The sequence below is a fragment of the Nematostella vectensis genome, chromosome 13, assembly GCF_932526225.1.
Source record: "Nematostella vectensis chromosome 13, jaNemVect1.1, whole genome shotgun sequence".
Lineage (NCBI taxonomy): Eukaryota > Metazoa > Cnidaria > Anthozoa > Actiniaria > Edwardsiidae > Nematostella > Nematostella vectensis.
Window position 1 is genome coordinate 4,070,356 of NC_064046.1, and position 18,965 is coordinate 4,089,320.

At 41.0% G+C, this 18,965-nt stretch overlaps 7 protein-coding genes across 8 annotated transcripts; 3 read left to right on the forward strand and 4 right to left on the reverse strand.

Annotated features, from left to right (window-relative positions):
- Positions 1 to 393: 393 nt before the first annotated feature.
- LOC5512234 (mRNA cap guanine-N7 methyltransferase) lies at positions 394 to 7,102 on the reverse strand. Of its 2 annotated transcripts, none has more exons than XM_001632559.3 (9): positions 6,948 to 7,102; positions 5,787 to 6,009; positions 5,082 to 5,307; positions 4,618 to 4,799; positions 3,797 to 3,961; positions 3,435 to 3,546; positions 2,548 to 2,703; positions 2,204 to 2,237; positions 394 to 1,419 (listed from the first exon to the last, which is right to left on the reverse strand). In XM_001632559.3, the coding sequence occupies exons 1-9, from the start codon at positions 7,060 to 7,062 to the stop codon at positions 1,100 to 1,102; spliced, it is 1,533 nt and encodes a 510-aa protein (XP_001632609.3). In that variant the 5' UTR covers positions 7,063 to 7,102; the 3' UTR covers positions 394 to 1,099. The 2 variants fall into 2 exon arrangements, 1 of the variants encoding a protein (XP_001632609.3); XR_007306220.1 differs by lacking the exon at positions 394 to 1,419 and adding an exon at positions 1,927 to 2,067 and having other exon boundaries at positions 2,100 to 2,237.
- A 1,878-nt stretch (positions 7,103 to 8,980) lies between these two features.
- On the forward strand, positions 8,981 to 9,821 carry LOC5512235 (late histone H1). Its single transcript, XM_032381636.2, has one exon. The coding sequence runs from the start codon at positions 9,045 to 9,047 to the stop codon at positions 9,585 to 9,587; it is 543 nt and encodes a 180-aa protein (XP_032237527.2). The 5' UTR covers positions 8,981 to 9,044; the 3' UTR covers positions 9,588 to 9,821.
- Positions 9,822 to 10,005: 184 nt separating this feature from the next.
- Positions 10,006 to 12,668, reverse strand: LOC5512236 (histone H3). The gene is made up of 2 exons (XM_001632560.3): positions 12,549 to 12,668; positions 10,006 to 10,538 (listed from the first exon to the last, which is right to left on the reverse strand). Exon 2 carries the CDS (start codon positions 10,531 to 10,533, stop codon positions 10,009 to 10,011), a length of 525 nt encoding a protein of 174 aa, XP_001632610.2. The 5' UTR covers positions 10,534 to 10,538; positions 12,549 to 12,668; the 3' UTR covers positions 10,006 to 10,008.
- LOC5512237 (histone H4) lies at positions 10,428 to 11,439 on the forward strand. Its single transcript, XM_032381640.2, has one exon. The coding sequence runs from the start codon at positions 11,009 to 11,011 to the stop codon at positions 11,318 to 11,320; it is 312 nt and encodes a 103-aa protein (XP_032237531.1). The 5' UTR covers positions 10,428 to 11,008; the 3' UTR covers positions 11,321 to 11,439.
- Positions 11,866 to 12,474, reverse strand: LOC116618181 (histone H2A-like). Its single transcript, XM_032381638.2, has one exon. The coding sequence runs from the start codon at positions 12,256 to 12,258 to the stop codon at positions 11,878 to 11,880; it is 381 nt and encodes a 126-aa protein (XP_032237529.2). The 5' UTR covers positions 12,259 to 12,474; the 3' UTR covers positions 11,866 to 11,877.
- Positions 12,590 to 12,977, forward strand: LOC116618182 (late histone H2B.L4-like). The gene has a single exon (XM_032381639.2). The coding sequence runs from the start codon at positions 12,590 to 12,592 to the stop codon at positions 12,959 to 12,961; it is 372 nt and encodes a 123-aa protein (XP_032237530.2). The 3' UTR covers positions 12,962 to 12,977.
- A 1,564-nt stretch (positions 12,978 to 14,541) lies between these two features.
- LOC5512260 (ADP-ribosylation factor-like protein 2-binding protein) lies at positions 14,542 to 18,715 on the reverse strand. Its single transcript, XM_032381637.2, has 7 exons — positions 18,572 to 18,715; positions 18,440 to 18,482; positions 17,932 to 17,996; positions 17,655 to 17,761; positions 17,461 to 17,546; positions 16,002 to 16,098; positions 14,542 to 15,452 (listed from the first exon to the last, which is right to left on the reverse strand). The coding sequence occupies exons 1-7, from the start codon at positions 18,576 to 18,578 to the stop codon at positions 15,318 to 15,320; spliced, it is 540 nt and encodes a 179-aa protein (XP_032237528.2). The 5' UTR covers positions 18,579 to 18,715; the 3' UTR covers positions 14,542 to 15,317.
- Positions 18,716 to 18,965: the final 250 nt, after the last annotated feature.

Sequence of the window (18,965 nt, forward strand, 5' to 3'; positions counted from 1 at the left end):
AACGTGGCTAAGATGTCACTTGTAGTGCATTATGTTATTTATCAAAAACCCGTGAAATAATATTTAGTCTATTAAGTACTAATACACTAATTTCTTTGTTCTCTTTTGTTATGGTTTGACTATTACAGTTAAGGTTGGTTCTCACTAGGACTCAAGCGCAAGCGTAAACGGAACACAAGTGATAATCGGTCAAACACAAGGGCAAGAAAATCAAGCAGTTGAGTTCTCTTGCGCTTCCGTTTGCGCTTCTAATGTTCTAATGAGAATCGGAAAATTACGTGCGTTCCGCTTGCGCTTACGTCCAAGTGAGAACCAACCTTAACAACTACATTTTGTTGCACGGGATTTGGAAAACCACTCTATCAGACAAGTACTAAAAGCAAGAGGCACTTCTTACATGGACAGGTTTAATTTACAGGTAAAAATGTGCACAAAATACATCTGAACGAGTTAAGAAATATCACAAGAGAAGAAAAAGCGAGAGTATCAAAACTGGAGTCCATTGACGAATTGGCACAAACGCGGTGGACTGAGAAGAACATAAAATAATAATTAGCAAGCCTTTAATAGTACGGTAAGCATAGCACAGTGCTCCCCCAATATAGTATAGTAAGCCGACGAAAGACACAACTTTGTTTTTGGATGGATCTTCGAAATTCATGTGAAAATATCAGGTAAACAAAGAAGTGTCTTTCAAACCAAACTGTGGTCGATAATGATCAAAAGATATTAAAAGCTCGTGGAATTGTCGAAGAATGCCGCTCACAAAAAAAGCACTATCAGTACGTGACGCCATGGTACGGACAAGAAACATCAGGTGTCATTCGTCATGCAACACACATCACGTGTCCTAAGTCACACAACGCACATCACGTGTCATTCGTCACGCAATGCACATCACGTGTCATTCATCACGCAAGGCGTACCACGTGTCATTCGTCTCGCAACGCACACCACGTGTCATTCGTCATACAACGCACATCACGTGTCATTCGTCACGCAACGCAAGACGGAGTAAAGCATGCTCTGAACATCTCATGGTAGTATGAGTCATTATATAGATACAAAAGTGAGTGAAGTCTAGTAAAAAAGCGTCAACCTAATCCTCTTCCCCATCCTGTTTCTTCTCTGGTGGTTCCCCCTCCCCCTCCCCCTCTTCTTCGTGCTTTCGCTTCCTCGTCTGTGTAGACCCTGACTCCTCCTCAGCAGCCTCCGCCTTGGCTTCCTCCTCACCCGCATCAGGAGCTTCATCAGTACCTGGGGCTGCTGGTTCTTCGACCTTCTCTTGTGACGCCTTGACGGCCGCTTCAATGGCTGCCTTGGCGGCTGCTTCTTCTGCTTCCCTTGCCTCGGCTGCCGCCTTCTTCTGGCGCTCAATTTCAGGGTCGATTTTCTCAAATGCAAAGGCAAGGTATAGGCCTGAGGGAAATGACATATACTTGGAATTATCAAACTGTTCCATATTTTAAAGTCAGATGAAAGTCAAGATAAGCTTATATGCATATGCACAGGATTCTTCTGTTGTCTGACTGTACATTTGTTTGTCAATCCATTTATATGACTAGAAAAGCTACAGACAGAAAAACTAGGCGGTCTGCGTAGGTGCAGTGAAAAAAGGGAAATAAATCAGCACTAGGTTACAAGGGTATGTTTCACATCTGTTTGAAAAACAAAGTAGTTTTGCTGACGTTTCAAGCGTTAGCCTTTCGTCGGAGCAGAAGAGACACTAATTATGTCCTTCCGTCTGTCCATCAGTCCGTCTAGTATCCGTCAGTCTGTCTATCCGTTTATTCATCAGTCCATCCATCCATCAGATTATCTGTCTGCCAGTATGTCTATCCGTCAGTCCATCTATCTATCAGTCTGTCTATCCGTCAGTCTGTCTATTTATCAGTCTGTCTATCTATCAGTCCGTCTATCTGTCAGTTTTTCTATCTATCAGTCTGTCTATCCGTCAGTCTGTCTATCTATTAGTCTGTCTATCCGTTGGTTTGTTTATCCAACAGTCCCTCTATCCTTCAGGCCCTCTATCGGTCAGTCCCTCTGTCTATCCGTCAGTCTGTCCATTTATCAGTCCGTCCATTTATCAGTTTGTCCATTTATCAGTTTGTCCATTTATCAGTCCATCAGTCTGTCTATCTGTCAGTCCATCAGTCTGTCGATCTGTCAGTCCATCAGTCTGTCTAAAGGGAATTCCACTTGCCTACTGCTTCCCACTCGTCTTTGGATAGCGTTCCCTGAAAAGCAAATATTAACTATCAGTGGCGCAACGGAATAACCCATAACTGAGAGACCATTAAAATAGTGAACCTCCCCCCCCCCCCATAAAAAAATGTGAATAAATGCTAATCGATGTCTATCGATTGATGTAAAAAAAAACATGTTTTTTTTTATGGCAGTCTAAACATCACAATCTAGCTATAACCTAACTATTTTTAAATCATAGAATTCATGTTGGTACACAGTTTTGGCAGTGTGGTGCTTGAATTTCTGATTTATTCTCTCATGTATATAGATACAGAGACGAGTTTCAAATTGATCACTCACCACTACGTTGTGTGCTCTGTGGTCGCGATATCTACTTGATGGGGACTCCTCAGTCTTGCTTGCTGCAGCATTAAGACCATCCAGGAAGTCCTTGGCATGTGAATAAGCATTCTCGTTACTAGAGGCTTGTGATTCGCCCTCACGTTTGGGGTAGGTCTGGAAAAGATGCAACCTTGAATTGAGCAATTTTCCAAACTTACAATAGTTCAAATCTAAACAACAGGTCTTTTTTTGGATCTCAAGCTAACCCAACAGCTTTTGCCACTATCTTGAGGGAAGTCAGTGGGTGAGCAAAATCAATTTCAACTTTTCTCTCCCCCACCTATCCTTAGAGAGTGTCTCCCACCCCCCCATCCATCCCTAGAGGGTGTCTCCCTTCCCCCCTCCATCCCTAGAGGGTGTCCCCTCTCCCCCACCCATTCCTAGAGGGTGTCTCCCATCCCCCCATTCATCCCTAGAGGGTGTCTCCCATCCCCCCATCCATCCCTAGAGGGTGTCCCCCCTCCCCCACCCATTCCTAGAGGGTGTCCCCCCTCCCCCACCCATTCCTAGAGGGTGTCTCCCATCCCCCCATTCATCCCTAGAGGGTGTCTCCCATCCCCCCATCCATCCCTAGAGGGTGTCCCCCCTCCCCACCCATTCCTAGAGGGTGTCCCCCCTCCCCCACCCATTCCTAGAGGGTGTCCCCCCTCCCCCACCCATTCCTAGGGGGTGTCCCCCCTCCCCCACCCATTCCTAGGGGGTGTCTCCCATCCCCCCTCCCCCACCCATCCCTAGAGGGTGTCTCCCATTCCCCTCCCCACCCATCTTTAAAGGGTGTCTCCCATCCCTCCCCCATCCATCCCTAGCTTTTGAGCCTGTTATATGTGAACTACACAGCACTGTACCTCCAATGCATTCATGCGATACAGCAGGTTAAGGGAATCATTTTGGTGGTCATGGAAGAACTCATGGAAAGTCTTAACAAACACTAGTTTCATGTCGTATTTTTCTGCCATCCTGAAACACAAAATATATTCTGTTTATCTCTTTTCAGCATTGTGAAACCCCGTACAATAAGACAAGCATGGATTTTGAAACAAGCAAGTTCAAAGTCATAGTTTAGAAAGGGAAGTTTGCAAAGTGCAAATAGTGTTGTAGACATTGAAGGAGACTGTAAATAACAAGGGTGAGAATTACATTGTAATAATAACATTATAATAATTGTAACAAGAAAATGAAGAGTTTGCCGCCAAGGAAAAACACTCACTTCTCAAAGAGTGGAAAGTAGACCAGAAACTCTGGACAATCCACGACTCCTTCAAGGTGAAAGTCATATTTGCAGCCATAGAGAGGAAAGTCTTCCTTGTTTTCAAACTTAATTCTGTAAACTTCGTTCCCAAACTCAAGACCCTCTGCTTCCCGCAGTCGATGTCTGCAAGGAGAGACATTTTAATGCATTACTTTACAGTAGGTTCATTCACTTAACCTGTTGCCAAGATGGTACCTAAGTATGGCTCAAGCTAAATTTGTTCTTATTACAATATTAGAAGCGCACTGAGTATTCAGATCTATTCAAGGCCATGTAGTTATGGAGGAAATTATGACAGAGAAGAAAGCAGAGACATAACATGCTTATATTGTGGGTGAAAATTAGCTTTGCAAATGGGGACGGAAGAAACAGAGCAGTTTCTTTCCTTTCTTCCTTGTGTACAGTAGAATCTGCACTATATGGGGTGATGAATTGCAGCTTTTACTGTAAATGCACTGGCCAACATTGGGAGACTTGTACTAAGAAATCATGTGACATTTTGGGTGACTAACTTGTGCACGCTCTAGTTTTTCGCAACAAAATAACAACAAAACGCAACTTATTCAGCACTTATGAATCAGCCAGTTATTTCAGAGCTTACTGTATTTTTATTACTTTATTTTTTTCATCACTCTCTGGCTGAAGGTCCTTAACATTTCTGTGTTTATTTTGGCGCCAGTTTGCAACTTAAAAAGTCACATGATTTCTCAATGCAAGTTGCCTATTTGCAAGACGAATTGTTGTGGTAAACCCTTCTATATTATAGCATGAGTACTTACACAAGTTCTGAGCCATTTGGAGTCGTTCCGATAAAGAACCCCCCTGGTTTAAGCTTCTCACATGCATTTTTGAGCATCATGTCTGCTTGTTCGTAGCTCTCAAATGAGTAATGGTAAGAAAATTGGCAACTTGTGAGGTCAAACTGTAGTTCAGGGTCAGTAAACTGGTCTGCAATTCTTTCCTGGAAATATAGAAGAAAAAATTACCAAAAAGAGAAATATAAAAATCTATTTTATTGGTCTTATAAGCTTTGCCCTATTGGAAATACAAAACAACCAACAAGTGCTTAAGTGTTTTTTCTTGGTCACTCCATCGCCATTGTTACATCATTTAGTTCCTAGTACAATAATACACACACATAATTATAAATGGCATAGAGCAATCAGTATCTTTAGATATATAATGCAGATGAAAACATCACTATTGATACAGTATTAGTTCAAAACCAATACAAAGCATTTACCTTACTGCAATCTGCAGTTATAAACTGTGTGTAAAATATCCCATCACGATATCTTCTCTCCTCAGCTGTCTGCTTCATCTCATTATACCTCTCTTTGCATTGATTGACAGACACCTCCGCGATGTCAGCACACACGAGTTGCCTTATCCGGCCCCTCTGCCATTTGAGTAAATCTCCACCTTTTCCGCAACACAAATCCAGAACGCTGATGTCTCTGTAATTATACCTTTAAAAATACGCCAATGAGTGCACAGTTTGAGGTCCAAATAACTGCACATATAAGAAACCTAAAATTATCAAGATCAGGCTGAATAGGTTTTTATAAATTGGGGTACCCTTTGACAAATCAGGCTGTTTAGGTTCTTGTAATTGGTTCTTTTTTTTTTTTCATATACACTGAACCATAATGACCACTATAACATTAACAATTGATGCTAGAAACAACATAAGCCCATGTTGTATTTAGCATACAATGCATCAAACATTTATTAAATGTATATTATCTCTTTTGTACTCAACAGTAAATCAGAATTTTATCAAAACATTTAAGCGATCTTTCAAAGAAGAACCTATGTTTTCCACCAGGCTGATTAGATTCTTATAAAAAGAGTGCTTGAGTGACAAGCTGGTAGGTTCTTTATCTCTAGGTTTTTATAGGTTGGTCTTTATTGTGATGTATTTAAGATGTTATAGTCTACCACTCACCTTTTGATTTTGTTCAAGAAGTCACCAATCAACACACTTTTGACCCAGTTGTTGAAGTTGCGCATGTGGAATATCCTGCTATCCTTACGACTCTCCTTACTCCCCTCAGGGTGCTCATTGTAGTGCTTAGCAACTGTTGCACCCAGAGCACCTTTCTCCTTTTGTTCATCTTCAGATTTTTTATCGTCTGTGCTACTCCCATTCAAAGCTTTCGGTGCTTCATCTAGAATCACAATGCGTACCTTATTACACTTAATTTTCGTGAATTTCACGATTTTAAAAGATTCGCAAAAATAAACTTGGTACCAATTGTTTCGGTTTTGATGATTACAGTACATTATAATTCCACTTGTTTTGCTTGATTTTATTATCCCAAAATCGTGAAAATAAAGTGATCTGATCTGATAGGAAAATCGTGCAAATAAAGTGTCAGGAAATATCGCCATCTCAAAATCGTGAAATGTTGAAGTCGTGAAAATTAAGTGTAACAAGGTAGTCGATCTCTGACCCCTATCTTAATTTTGTAGCCCAACCAGGCAGAGACAAGGCTTCGGGGTTCAGACTACATTTTCTGTATTTATAACTTGATCCTGGTGCAAATTCTGTTAGTAACTTGGAAGGGGGGTGCGGTGACAAAGTTGGGGCAAATTCTTCCTTTCCTGCAAATCCCTGCATTTACCCGAGTTAGAAGGGGGAAGGGGAAGGTTTTCAAGTTAAGCGCTTACAAGTTAAGAGCTTACATCCTAGTTAAAACCAACAGTTACAGCTACTTAACCCTCCATGCTTACTTTAAAGCATCAGTTAACAATATAATTTAATATAGATATTTCGCGTTCCATGTTTAAACGAGGTAAATCGCGTTTTGGCTGCTTGTGTCTGGTTGCTATTTTTTTCTTCTCGTAGATGGGATTTGGACGTTACCAACCACAAGAAATAAGAACTCGCATAGATTTTTGAGTTCCGACTGGATGAAAATACTTGAAAATCAGCGAAATACCTGGCGAAACTGACCAAAATCCAAAGATATTCTTATTTCAAACTAAACCACGTGTTTGTAGAACGCTAAACTTTTTGAAAACTAGATAAGTTAGTGCCGGCAAAAACCAAAGTTTCGCACATTTCATAGATAATGGTAGTACATCGTATAGAAATTTCCCCTACCTGTCTCTGTCTTTTCTTCAGAAGAAGTTTTTTCGACGGTTTCGAGCGCATCTGTACATTTTTCTGCCTCAGACGTTTGAACCACCGTTTCGGTTTCTTCAGCCACGGCCGCCATTTTGAGAAATGCGAAGGAGAAGAGGAGAGACTGGGACGGGGAGCGTCAAAGAGGTTGGCAGAGGATTGTGGGTATCAAAGTCTTGCAAAGATTCGATGGGGAGGAGAGGGGGTGTTTGCGATTCATATTAAATTTGAAAACGTAAGGAATAAAATGAACACCTAAATCCTTTTATTATTTTATTTTATTACTGCGCTTCAGGGGTGTTTTCACATAAAATGCAGGGTTGGATCTATTTACTGACATCGGAAATTTTTTGAAAATAGAAAACAATTTTTCAGACCCTTTTACAGGTGATTGCGCAGAGTGTACATACACCCCCATGGCTGCAAAATTTTGGTTATTTCTTATTGAAGGACCCTAAAAAATATACTTATATATCTATGTGATACCTATGACTGCGTAAAATCCCTTAGCTTTTCAAGTGCCCAAAGCTAGGTAGACTGCGAGTAGGAACATGGAGTGGAAATTACTTCACAATCTTTTAATACACAGCGATCTATAACATAACACACACATTTCTAAATGCACAACATACATGAGTGCAAACTCTAAACCGAAGCGCTTCTCAATTCCATACATTCCATTGATAAACACTAAATGTTTGTCCTCTTTAAAATACAGTTTAGTGCTGTACACTTTCTTCAAAGTTAAGAGTAAGTTTAGCTCTGTCCTTTTCATCTTCACTTTTTTGGTCTCTATATTATCTACAAAACAAAAGGAACAAAAAAGCAGACAAATCAAGGGGAAAACATGATGTTAAAATCAGAACATTAGAGCAGAGGCAGTCCACAACCCATGGAAATGCTGTTAGGTAAAAATAGAGACATGCAATGTTCAGGGCATACCATGGATTCGCTGAGGGGGGGGGGGGGATACGCAGTCATAGAAATTGAGAAAAGATATTATTCCACAATAACTTGAAAACAAATGACCTACTTTTTGGCTGTTTATACACCGACCTGATGTCTAAGGAGAATCAGGTACACAAAGAGAAGCAAAATACTTTTTATCAGAGAGATGCAGAATGTAGAATCAGAATGTGTTTATATACAATTGACCTGAAATCAGATTGCATCTGTGCTGTTATTAATCAGTTGTGTAATTCTGTTATTATAATCTGATATACAATAGTGTCATTGAAATTTATATTTATATCTGCATTTTCTCAAAAGATAAGAATGGATCATCAGCATCAACTGAAAATAAGACATTCTCATAAACCGTAAAAAAACAGCATATCGTGCAACATCAACTAACAAAAATAATAACAAGCATCTACTAAAAAACAATAACACAAGCCACTTCCTTGTATAGAAATTCCCTTCACAAAAAGACAATCATTCCCTACTCTTTAGTATCTTATAATTAACACAAGTTATCTTCCTTTATTCAAAGCTCCGCACAGCGATCCATACTAACAGAGAAAAGAAAATACAAATCGGATTATATTTTCAAACAGAAAATGGGTACGCTTATACTGTATTAGCTGTATTTGTATCTTGTGGTAAATTGGAAAAAATATAAATAAACTTAAAAAATCTTGGAAGTTTAATTAATCTAAAGCATGAAACAATAAGCAAACAACGTTTTGGAGTCCTAAGTAGAAATAATTTAGGATTTCTACGAAAGTCATTCAATGTTTGTTGTCGAGGATCGAAACATCGCCTTATGATTTTAGAACATTTTGACTTGCATCTCTTTGTAAAATGAAAGTTGAGACGTAAATTGCCATTTAATACAATGTCTGGATAATATTTATAGCTATCGCTGTAGTAATACTACCTGCCATAGTTAATCCTTGACGCTAGACGGAGACAAACGAAGCAAACAAACACACTTTGCCACCGCCATCTTGTGCGATAGCATGTCGACCCTGGTTCCGCAGAGGTCCGCATATACTGAATATAGTTGCGGCGTGTGGCGCACAAACATCAGTACTCGCTATCATTTGCACCGAGAACAACACAAGTCTACTCAATATGTCTTCCACCGAAGCGAAACCCGCCAAGAAGCCTGCAGAGCATCCCAAGTACACCGAGATGGTTGCAACAGCTATCGGTGCACTGAAGGAACGCGGCGGATCTTCCCGCCAGGCCATCGAGAAATACATCAAGGCCAACTACAAGGTCGGAGACAAAGTTAGCACCCAACTGAAGATGGCTCTCAAGCGCATGAGCGAGAAAGGCACTCTAGTCCACACAAAAGGCACTGGAGCTTCTGGCTCGTTCAAATTGAACAAGGCAGCCGTGAAGGCTGAGAAGCCAAAGAAAGCGAAGAAGCCAGCGGCAAAGAAACCCAAGGCTGCCAAGAAACCCGCCGCCAAAAAACCTGCCGCTAAGAAAGCCAAATCCCCCAAGAAAGCAGCAGCTAAGAAGTCACCCAAGAAGGCAGCGAAAAAGCCTGCTGCTAAGAAACCAGCAGCCGCCAAGCCCAAGAAGGCCGCGGCAAAGAAGCCAGCCGCCAAGAAAGCAGCGAAGAAGCCGGCAGCAAAGAAGGCCGCAAAAAAGCCAGCCAAGAAGTAAAGCGACTATACAGTCACTTTACACCAAACAACGGTTCTTTTAAGAGCCACACACTTATACGAAAGTTATGCCACACCATCTATTTCTACGTATTCCTTCTCTTTATACGACCAAAAATACAAGTGTACATAAAGCCATTAATTCGCAACGATACCTTGACCTAGTGAGCAGTCTATCGAGTTGACTCTCAATAAATTTTCACATAACGGGTATGCTATTATTTTTGTTTTCCAAGTTTTTACTTTCCTGGACTGTGCTCCTCTCTTTTCTCGCAAAGCGCACCGTTTCCAATGCCTTGATGAAAACGACTGGTCAGAAAGATCTCTCACTTAGTTTACAAGTTATTACTCGCAATAACTTAGCAGAGAAATATGAGCTGGAAAATGGACAGGGAAGTATTCAAGGTTTTTTATTAAAATTTTTATAATATGAACGTGAGGAAGAATATTCTAATCACGGGGAAGCATGGACCATTGACTTTATTGCATGTGGTGGCTCCTAAAAGAGCCGTTTTGTTGTGTTCTTGTGAGGAACTGTTTACGCTCTCGCCACGGATGCGGCGGGCAAGCTGGATGTCCTTGGGCATGATGGTGACTCGCTTGGCGTGGATGGCGCACAAGTTGGTGTCCTCAAACAGACCAACGAGGTAAGCCTCGCTAGCCTCCTGAAGAGCCATCACGGCAGAGCTCTGGAAGCGCAGGTCGGTCTTGAAGTCCTGAGCGATCTCACGGACCAGACGCTGGAAGGGCAGCTTGCGGATCAGAAGCTCGGTCGACTTCTGGTAGCGACGGATCTCTCGGAGAGCGACGGTACCGGGCCTGTAACGATGAGGCTTCTTCACTCCACCGGTGGCGGGAGCACTTTTACGTGCTGCCTTGGTGGCGAGCTGCTTACGGGGCGCCTTTCCTCCGGTAGATTTACGGGCGGTTTGCTTGGTACGAGCCATTTCGTCTGCAAAGCGGTTGAACAAATAGTAAGGATTGAGTGTCGAGGGTCAGTTCAATAAATTTATACTTGCCGCCTCTAAATCTGATTGGCTAGAATTTGCCCGATCTGATTGGTCAGTCTTCTACTAAGAAAAGCCCGCCAAGTCTTTACTGTGTTTTTGACTGCCAAGTTTTCCTAAAATATCTTTCGATCCCAAATGTTATATCAAACAAATTTACATTAATATAGTAGATTTAATTACTAATCGTCTTCCGCCGCTAAATTTACAAGATATATGTGAAAGAGCAATGATTTAATAGAAGTTAAATAGGCTCGGACCAATGTGATCGGATCGAAATGCTAGTCTTTTGAATTGTAAATATCGGTTGGACTCTTGACCCTTGGGTTAATTATCATACACAATGGGTCTATCGGGTATATAAACCCCAAACTGCCAGAGCAGGTTGTTATTCAGGTTTGAATTCACACTCATCATGTCTGGTCGCGGCAAAGGAGGAAAAGGTCTAGGAAAGGGAGGCGCCAAGCGTCATCGCAAGATCCTTCGGGATAACATCCAGGGCATCACCAAGCCCGCCATTCGTCGTCTCGCCCGCCGTGGTGGAGTCAAGCGAATCTCTGGCCTTATCTACGAGGAGACCCGTGGCGTTCTCAAAGTCTTCCTTGAGAACGTTATCCGTGACGCGGTCACCTACACCGAGCACGCCAAGCGCAAGACTGTCACCGCCATGGACGTGGTCTACGCTCTGAAGCGACAAGGCCGAACCCTGTACGGATTCGGCGGCTAGAGTGTCTAGTCAACTCAAACAAACACCGGCTCTTTTAGGAGCCACCACATGCATTTAAAGTTATGATCGAATGCATTCAAATGTTCCTTTGTGTGTACTGTTATAAATTGTTTTCGTGTCATCTACAAATCTGCCTTATACTTTTGGGGGGGAAGTTCGCAAAAATCGCGCCATCAATGAAATCATTTTTTCCCGTGAATTACCACTCGTTCGCTATTTTTAATAGTTAACGGTTTTTGGCGGGAAACTAGCCCTATATCCTTCGTCACTGAAAATAATTGAAATGTAGCTTTTACTTGATTCCTAATAAATAAATCAATCAAATTCTTTACTAGGGAATTACGAGTATTTTCTTGTGTATATTTGGACATTTTTCTAGATCCCCAAAAAGATAAAGGCAATGTCTTTAGTGCTAGGGTATCTTGCGAGCCCAGATCTGTGCTGTAATAGAGCGGATGTTAAGGTAGGAGGAAAGAGACTGCATGTTTGGCAATGACTTTGATGTCATTTGGGTGGCTCCTAAAAGAGCCGTTTGTTTGTGCAGCAGTAGAAACTGCTTATGCCTTGGGCTTCTTCTCGGTCTTCTTGGGCAGAAGCACGGCCTGGATGTTGGGCAGCACACCACCCTGAGAGATGGTGACACCGCGGAGCAGCCTGTTCAACTCTTCGTCGTTCCTGACAGCCAACTGCAAGTGACGGGGGATGATCCTGGTCTTTTTGTTGTCGCGGGCAGCGTTGCCGGCCAACTCGAGGATCTCAGCGCTCAGGTACTCGAGCACGGCGGCCATGTAGACCGGTGCGCCAGCACCAACACGCTCGGCGTAGTTGCCTTTGCGCAGATGACGGTGGATACGACCGACGGGGAACTGAAGCCCTGCACGGGATGAACGAGTCTTGGACTTGGTGCCCTTAGCTTTGCCTTTGCCGCGACCTGACATTTTGCAAGTTTGGTAATAATACTCTGACGAGAGAATAAACCGAAATACTGCCTGTTTCGAGTTTATGTACCCCCAGCTTGGTAATCACCGGATCGAAATGCACCAATCACAAATCACTATTTCCTAATAGAACCATGACCTGTGACATCGAATATTCATGTCTATGTTTCCTAAGAAGTAACCTTACCAAATTATCATATTAACTTTAAATCAGCCAATCACAAATAGGGATTTTCGATCCGCGACCCTATGTTATTCCTCGTCGGTTGGATATAAATACGGCCACTTACCCTCTGAGCGGCTATTGTCAATTTGCAAAATCAATAGCAAAATGCCGCCAAAACCTCCAGTCGGGAAATCCACAGGCAAGAAGGCCGTCAAGAAGCAGGTCGGAGAAGGAAAGAAGAAGAGAAAGTCAAGACGTAAGGAAAGCTATGCTATCTACATCTACAAGGTGCTGAAGCAAGTCCACCCCGACACCGGTATCTCAAGCAAGGCCATGGGCATCATGAACTGTTTCGTGAACGACATCTTCGAGCGCATCGCTGGTGAAGCTTCCCGCCTGGCGCACTACAACAAGAAGTCCACCATCACGAGCAGGGAAATCCAGACGGCCGTTCGTCTGCTCCTTCCCGGTGAGCTGGCCAAGCACGCCGTGAGCGAGGGAACCAAGGCCGTCACCAAGTACACCAGCAGCAAGTAAACGGCGCAATCCGTGCTGCACCAAACAACGGCTCTTTTAGGAGCCACCCAAATGACACGAAAGTCATGACCATGCAATCAATATCCATGAGACCCCTTTGATATACACCTATTACACAAAAGATTGTCAGTGCAAATGGTAAATTGCTTATGGGTTCTAATTATTTGTAAAATTACTGTCGAATCCGTTGTATCGCGACCCGCGTTTTCAAAACACAATTTGTTTTGGTATTCTGTTCCATCAGTAAAACCATTCTGAGCCAATCAGAGTCTCGCTTTGTGCACTTCCCTGGCTATCCTCTGGACGAAAACCAGACAGTGTCGCGACAGAAAGCCGGGCAACTGCACTAGGCGAGAGATGGCAAGAATCTGATTGGCTTAGAATAATTTGGCTGTCGGAAAAGAACAAATCGATGTGTTAAAAATGCGGCGTCGCGATACAACGGATTCGACAGTAAAAGTGTTAAATAAAGTCCAGCAATCTCAGAGCAAAGCATTGGTAACCTTCAATAATTGTTTTTATTTATCCATCTTCTTCGAGACGCATGGTTACTTTTGGTCGTAAAACTGCCATTTGCACCGCCTTAGTCAACTACAGTTAGTCAAAGTAAAAATAAAAACATGGTAATCGTCCGGATAGGATCAAAATAGGAAGCATGCGGCCCTTTTGATTTATTATTTTTCATTTACTTCTTTTCTCTCCTTCATCAAAGATTTGTACGATTCACAAAGGATATTCCCGCGATGTTGCGAACGGGTGAAAAAAATGTAAAAGAAAAGCCTTGAAACGGGAACGTCTGCCTTTATTTCAGTGCCCAGGCACCGCCGACGCACGAAATTTGAACTTCTGAGGAACAAACAATAAAAAAGCAACAGAAATAAATAAGTCGCAATTTCCGATCTCTGAGAATAAGCAGGGTTGGGACTGGACAGACCCCTCGGGACATATATGCCTTCAACTAATGTACCTGAATTACACCAGTTGGCAGATGGACGATATATTTTTTTAAAATTTATTAATAACTTAGTACATCAAAACATTTGTCGGCATGTATTCTTCAAACATTACAGGGATAATTTCTTTGTATAATGTAGAAATTTTTAAATGTACATGGCTCTTCATGAATCCTTTATTAGGCAACAGACAAATTTCTAAGACACTCTAGGACATTCCCTGCTAGCAGAGGCCTCTTTTCTCTGTATTTCGAACGCCAGCCCAGCTAAAAAAAGTGAAGAGAGGCCTCTGCTAGCAGGGAAATAGGACATAGTTTTAGACTGTGATTGTTAATACTTCTGGGATTCATGTCAAGACTGGAAACTGAATTTGGGGGAAAGTTGAAAATTTATGCTTAAATGGGCAGATCAAGGGATTGGCCTAGAGGGCATCGGGTCCGCTATTTTCTGAGATTTTGCTTACAGATGTAAAGAGTTATCCCATGGAAGAGCAATGAATCCAGCCCCTCCTTTATGAAAATTCTAGCTTTCAACCCTTTTCGTAGAAACTCCTGGATCTTTCTGGCTTCTTTCAAAATTTCAGTTGTATGTATTCCATTTAATCCCTGTGAAACATCACACGACATAGCCAGGGCAGCTGACAGGTAGCCCAAACTCTTTATTTGTCCCTATTGATTTTACGGTATACATAGGGTGAAAATCAAGTAACTAAATTGTTAAAATTTTTGTCATAGCAGAGCGGATACAGGGGGGTGGATTGGGTGGATATCCACCCCCCTTTTTGAGTAAAAAGTTACTTTGTTTGAAAATAATTGTCTGAGGGTCAGGAGGTACTGTCCAATTTCCTTCGCCTGCATGACTTTGTTGACGCTACAACTCCAATTCAGCGTGAAGTAATGTATTGAGATCTATGTAGTGACCTACCAAGAACCACTGGATCAGTTATAAGCCATCTATCCGGCCATTATCCACCCTCCATTTTGAAATTCTGGATCCGCCCCTGCATAGGACTGAAAACCTCAGTCATAAACATGGCCTGAACAATTTCCAGCCCTGCATGAAGAAGCATACCTTTTTATGTTCTTGAAAAAAAAATTGTGCAGACATACTACCAACATGCCTCGCCCGGACACATTTCTGCATGGTTGCTTATTATGTAACCTTCTTTACAGTACACGATGAACGAAAACTAAATCTAGATCCAGGCACATCTGCTAGGGGTGATTGTTTGGTGGGCCCAAAAAAACAGTAGTTTCTATAGAATCACCAAATCTTAGATTTTTTGCATGTGATATCTCTGAATGCACACCTTTCTCCCCTTAACAAACCCTGGCTATGTGCCTATCAACACTATCAAAGTAAACATGTGAATATTTTTGAATAACCAGAAGATTAGAGCTGTATTATCTGGCCTGGTCTTTGTTAAGTGTTGGTGAGTCAGGGTCAATCTGCATTTCTTGTTCTTCTGACTCACATCCTGCAATAGATGATCTTACTGTCATCAGGTCACTAAAGTCTATTGCCGTGCCTTCCTTTTCCTGAGAGAGTAAAAAATAATAGTATGTAAGCTTAGCAAAATTGTTTGTATCCAGTTATTTATTGTCAAAGATTAAAATGAAAGACATATTGAGGAAGGTCAGCCAGATATAATATATTACCGAGGCAAATTTGACCATCAAAATCAAAAAACTTGACTATTTGTTTGTTTTTATGTAAAATGGTAGAACCAGACTATAATTCATATGGTAATTGGTAATATGGTAATTGTATGAGCTTGCAGTCTTTTTTAATAATATTGGTTCTATCAATAAAACATCCTTGGTTCTAATTAACTAAACAAATAAGGCAAATGCCACACTTTCCCCATGTTGGCTAAGGCCCGGAAAAGCCTTGGTATGGGTTGTTTTGGGAATTTCAATGGATACATTGCTCTGCTAAAGCAGGACTGCAAATTATTTCTTCACTTTATATCAAACACTTGTCAGCCCCTGGGAAACTTTGTGGAAAAAATGCTAAATTTGGTGGGATATCAAGGCCCATTTATAGGTCATTATTTTATACATCAATGAATAAGTAACTTGACTTACAGCCTTATAATCTAGCATTGTCTGTTTGAAAGCCAGGAAATCTGTAAAACTGATCAGTATATCATAAATGTCTCCGTCTATCTGCTCTGGTCTCCGTCTGAAATACAAATATAATAAAAAATGATATTAGTTTCAGTCTATCACAGAGACATAAAAAGTAAAATAAATTTTTTTTTATCTATTAAGAACCAAGGGTCCTAAACACATCACCCAGAGATGGGGTGCTTATTATCCATGACCACTCACTTGGGAGGTTACCCCCACCCAGGACCGCTTACATACTAGGGGGGGGGGGGGTATCACACAGGACCATAGCAGTAAAGCCTCTCTACCAAACAGAGAGTTCCAACTCTCATGACCATTTGACCATGCTCTCTCACACCCACCCAATGAAAGTTCAATTTCTCATGACCATTTGACCATGCTTTCTCACACCCTCTCATCAACCCTTCTTATTCATAAAAAAAATTAAAATGAGAGGCAACATTTGACCATATCCATTAGAGCTAATAAGAGTATTTTGGTCTGTCTTTTTACCAATTTGGATAAAAATGTGACTATTCACTCTCAAAGACAATTTGATCACAGCCCGATGAGAGCTGAAAAAGAGAATCTAGAGGCTTAAGTCTAAGAGTCCAGCTACTATTCCTTGGACAGGATGCTAGTCCATTGTGGCTCCCTCGCCTTATGCTAGCACCCACGGAACAAGCACAAGTAATATTTTTATCTTTTTGGTATGTTGTGGCTGGGGCTTTTACCAATGACCTCCCCCTCAAGAATTAGAGTCCCTACCATTAATCCATCTTAGCTGTAAGGCTAAAATATATTTCAAGGTTAAATTTCTAATTCTTGCCTTCATTAATAAAACAGCTATTTGAAATGGTATGTTTTATCCCTCTGGGATTAGATTTGCTAATGTTTCAGGTGTTACTGTAAGCCATTTGCTCTGACAAAGAGCTAACACTCAAGGCCCTATCACATGCAAGCTAGGCATGTTGTCAGAGTAGGGATAGGGATAGGGAAATGGCCTGTTATAACCTAGTGGTTAAGGCAAAGAATATTGGCCTCCTTATGTCTCTTATCCCAGTCCCAGTGGCTAACACCCATGGCTATGGCCTACAGTCTGGCTCAGCGACCGTTGCCCCGGTTACTAAGCAAACTGACAAGCTGAATAGCTTTTGTACATATCGCTATCAGTAGTATTTATATATCTATCTATTTTGACTGTATGCTGACTGCCCTGTAATTCAGGTCTAACTACGAATTATTCATTCATTCAGAATTTCAGCAAAGCTGATCTGTTTTCACAGGGCGTAAAACATAACCTCCTTGTTTTGATGAATTTCCCTGATTCTACCACGCCTGAGCAGACTACCTTGTTATTCTACAGCTTGTCTGTTGTTTTTCTAGCGATATCATTTTATGAAGTGGTTATAATATTTTACCATCACAAACTTACTGTAAATTTTTCATGAACTCTTCCATGTTAAAAGACTGCATTCTTCTATGCAACTGTTCATCAATGTATTTTTCAATTTTATTAACCTAGAAAATAAAAGACTTTGTAAAGTTACTTTCACTTTTCACTTTGAAAGTGGATGAAGTGGATTTAAAGTAAGTAGGGAAAAATATAACAGTAGCACACAAACTTACATATTCTTTAAATATGTCTGTATATATTAACTTGTTTTCTTCTGTGTCCTCAAAATGCTGATAGTGTTCCTCCATAAAATTTTTGACAATAGTCTGAAAAGACTCCTCTACAAATAGAACATAATAATAAACATTTGCAGAGAAGGGTACATATTAATAGAAAAAAATGCTCCTCTACAAATAGAAACAAAAAAAAATACATTTGCAGATAAGAGTAAGTGGAATATCCTTCATTGCAATATTTCTTGGAAAAAATCCACAACACACAAAACCCTACCCATTATGATATCTTCTAGATGACCAACTGTTGTGTCAAACTTTTTATCTGAGCGACTGCTTGACCTAACGAATGCGAACAAATAGCATGAGATGTGTTATTATCCATGAAACAAAAAAATAAAATCAAACAGACGAAATTTTATGACGTCTATGTAACTGTGGGTAACTGTGGGTAACCACTATCATGTACTTCAACACTGGTAAATAAAGTAATTTCAGGTCAGAATCATGCTAAAAACAATAGTACAATTAGATCAATATCCAAGCAACAAAAACATCACTTAAAAAAGAACAACAACATAAAACATTCCACAGATTTTCACCTCGAAATTACAAACTAATCTTAAAAACAGCCACATTTTCAATTTCAATTCATACAATTATGATCATTATAAACCATAATGTTCTACCACTGATTCGAAAACAGACAAAACATCTTGTCTTCAAAGGAGTCAAAAGTATGCTCAAAAACCAAATCGATTATTCTTATTTAAAATCACACCCACCTTCCAACAGCCAAATTTTCCTCCATATTTAAAGGATGTAGCCCTATAAAATGGTTGAAAATAATTTGTTAGGGTTTTGGTCACCAGGTAAAACAAGCGAGAGAAAAAATATAAATGTTTTGTTCTTCTCACCCGCCATCTTGGATTCTAACTGCCATAATGGGAGAATCCGCTGCCCCTGAGATTGCTTTATATAAACGGGATGACGCGGGATAGAACGGGACTACTGCGGGTTAGTGTGGCCCTTTCTAGCTCACGGATTTATTATTTTTTTTGTTGTTGTTGTTTTGAAATGGAACACTTTATGGTCACATAAAATGTCTTACTTGCTTTGAATAAATGTTTTGGAATATATATTATATCTCAATAAAATGGGAACTTTGCCCAGTCCCCTAGCATACGCGTCCCAGCCTCGAATTTCACGTGTAATATTATTCGGAAATTGTCCAGACCGACTCCCGACAGAGTCTTCCATGCAAAGGCCATGCGAGATCGAGCTCATCGAGCAGACCCATTACACGAAGAA

Bases quoted from the DNA above. Each gene is read 5' to 3' on its own strand.
- LOC5512234 (XM_001632559.3), bottom strand. From the start codon at position 7,062: ATGGCGGCCGTGGCTGAAGAAACCGAAACGGTGGTTCAAACGTCTGAG. The intron at 6,010-6,947 runs GTAGGGGAAATT...TTGTGATTCTAG, and splicing joins TGAAGAAAAGACAGAGACAG to ATGAAGCACCGAAAGCTTTG. The intron at 1,420-2,203 runs GCAAGTGGAATT...CATTTCCCTCAG, and splicing joins AGACGAGTGGGAAGCAGTAG to GCCTATACCTTGCCTTTGCA.
- LOC5512235 (XM_032381636.2), top strand. From the start codon at position 9,045: ATGTCTTCCACCGAAGCGAAACCCGCCAAGAAGCCTGCAGAGCATCCC.
- LOC5512236 (XM_001632560.3), bottom strand. From the start codon at position 10,533: ATGGCTCGTACCAAGCAAACCGCCCGTAAATCTACCGGAGGAAAGGCG.
- LOC5512237 (XM_032381640.2), top strand. From the start codon at position 11,009: ATGTCTGGTCGCGGCAAAGGAGGAAAAGGTCTAGGAAAGGGAGGCGCC.
- LOC116618181 (XM_032381638.2), bottom strand. From the start codon at position 12,258: ATGTCAGGTCGCGGCAAAGGCAAAGCTAAGGGCACCAAGTCCAAGACT.
- LOC116618182 (XM_032381639.2), top strand. From the start codon at position 12,590: ATGCCGCCAAAACCTCCAGTCGGGAAATCCACAGGCAAGAAGGCCGTC.
- LOC5512260 (XM_032381637.2), bottom strand. The intron at 17,762-17,931 runs GTAGGGTTTTGT...TTCTATTTGTAG, and splicing joins TCTAGAAGATATCATAATGG to AGGAGTCTTTTCAGACTATT. The intron at 16,099-17,460 runs GTAAGTTTGTGA...TTTGTATTTCAG, and splicing joins GAGTTCATGAAAAATTTACA to ACGGAGACCAGAGCAGATAG.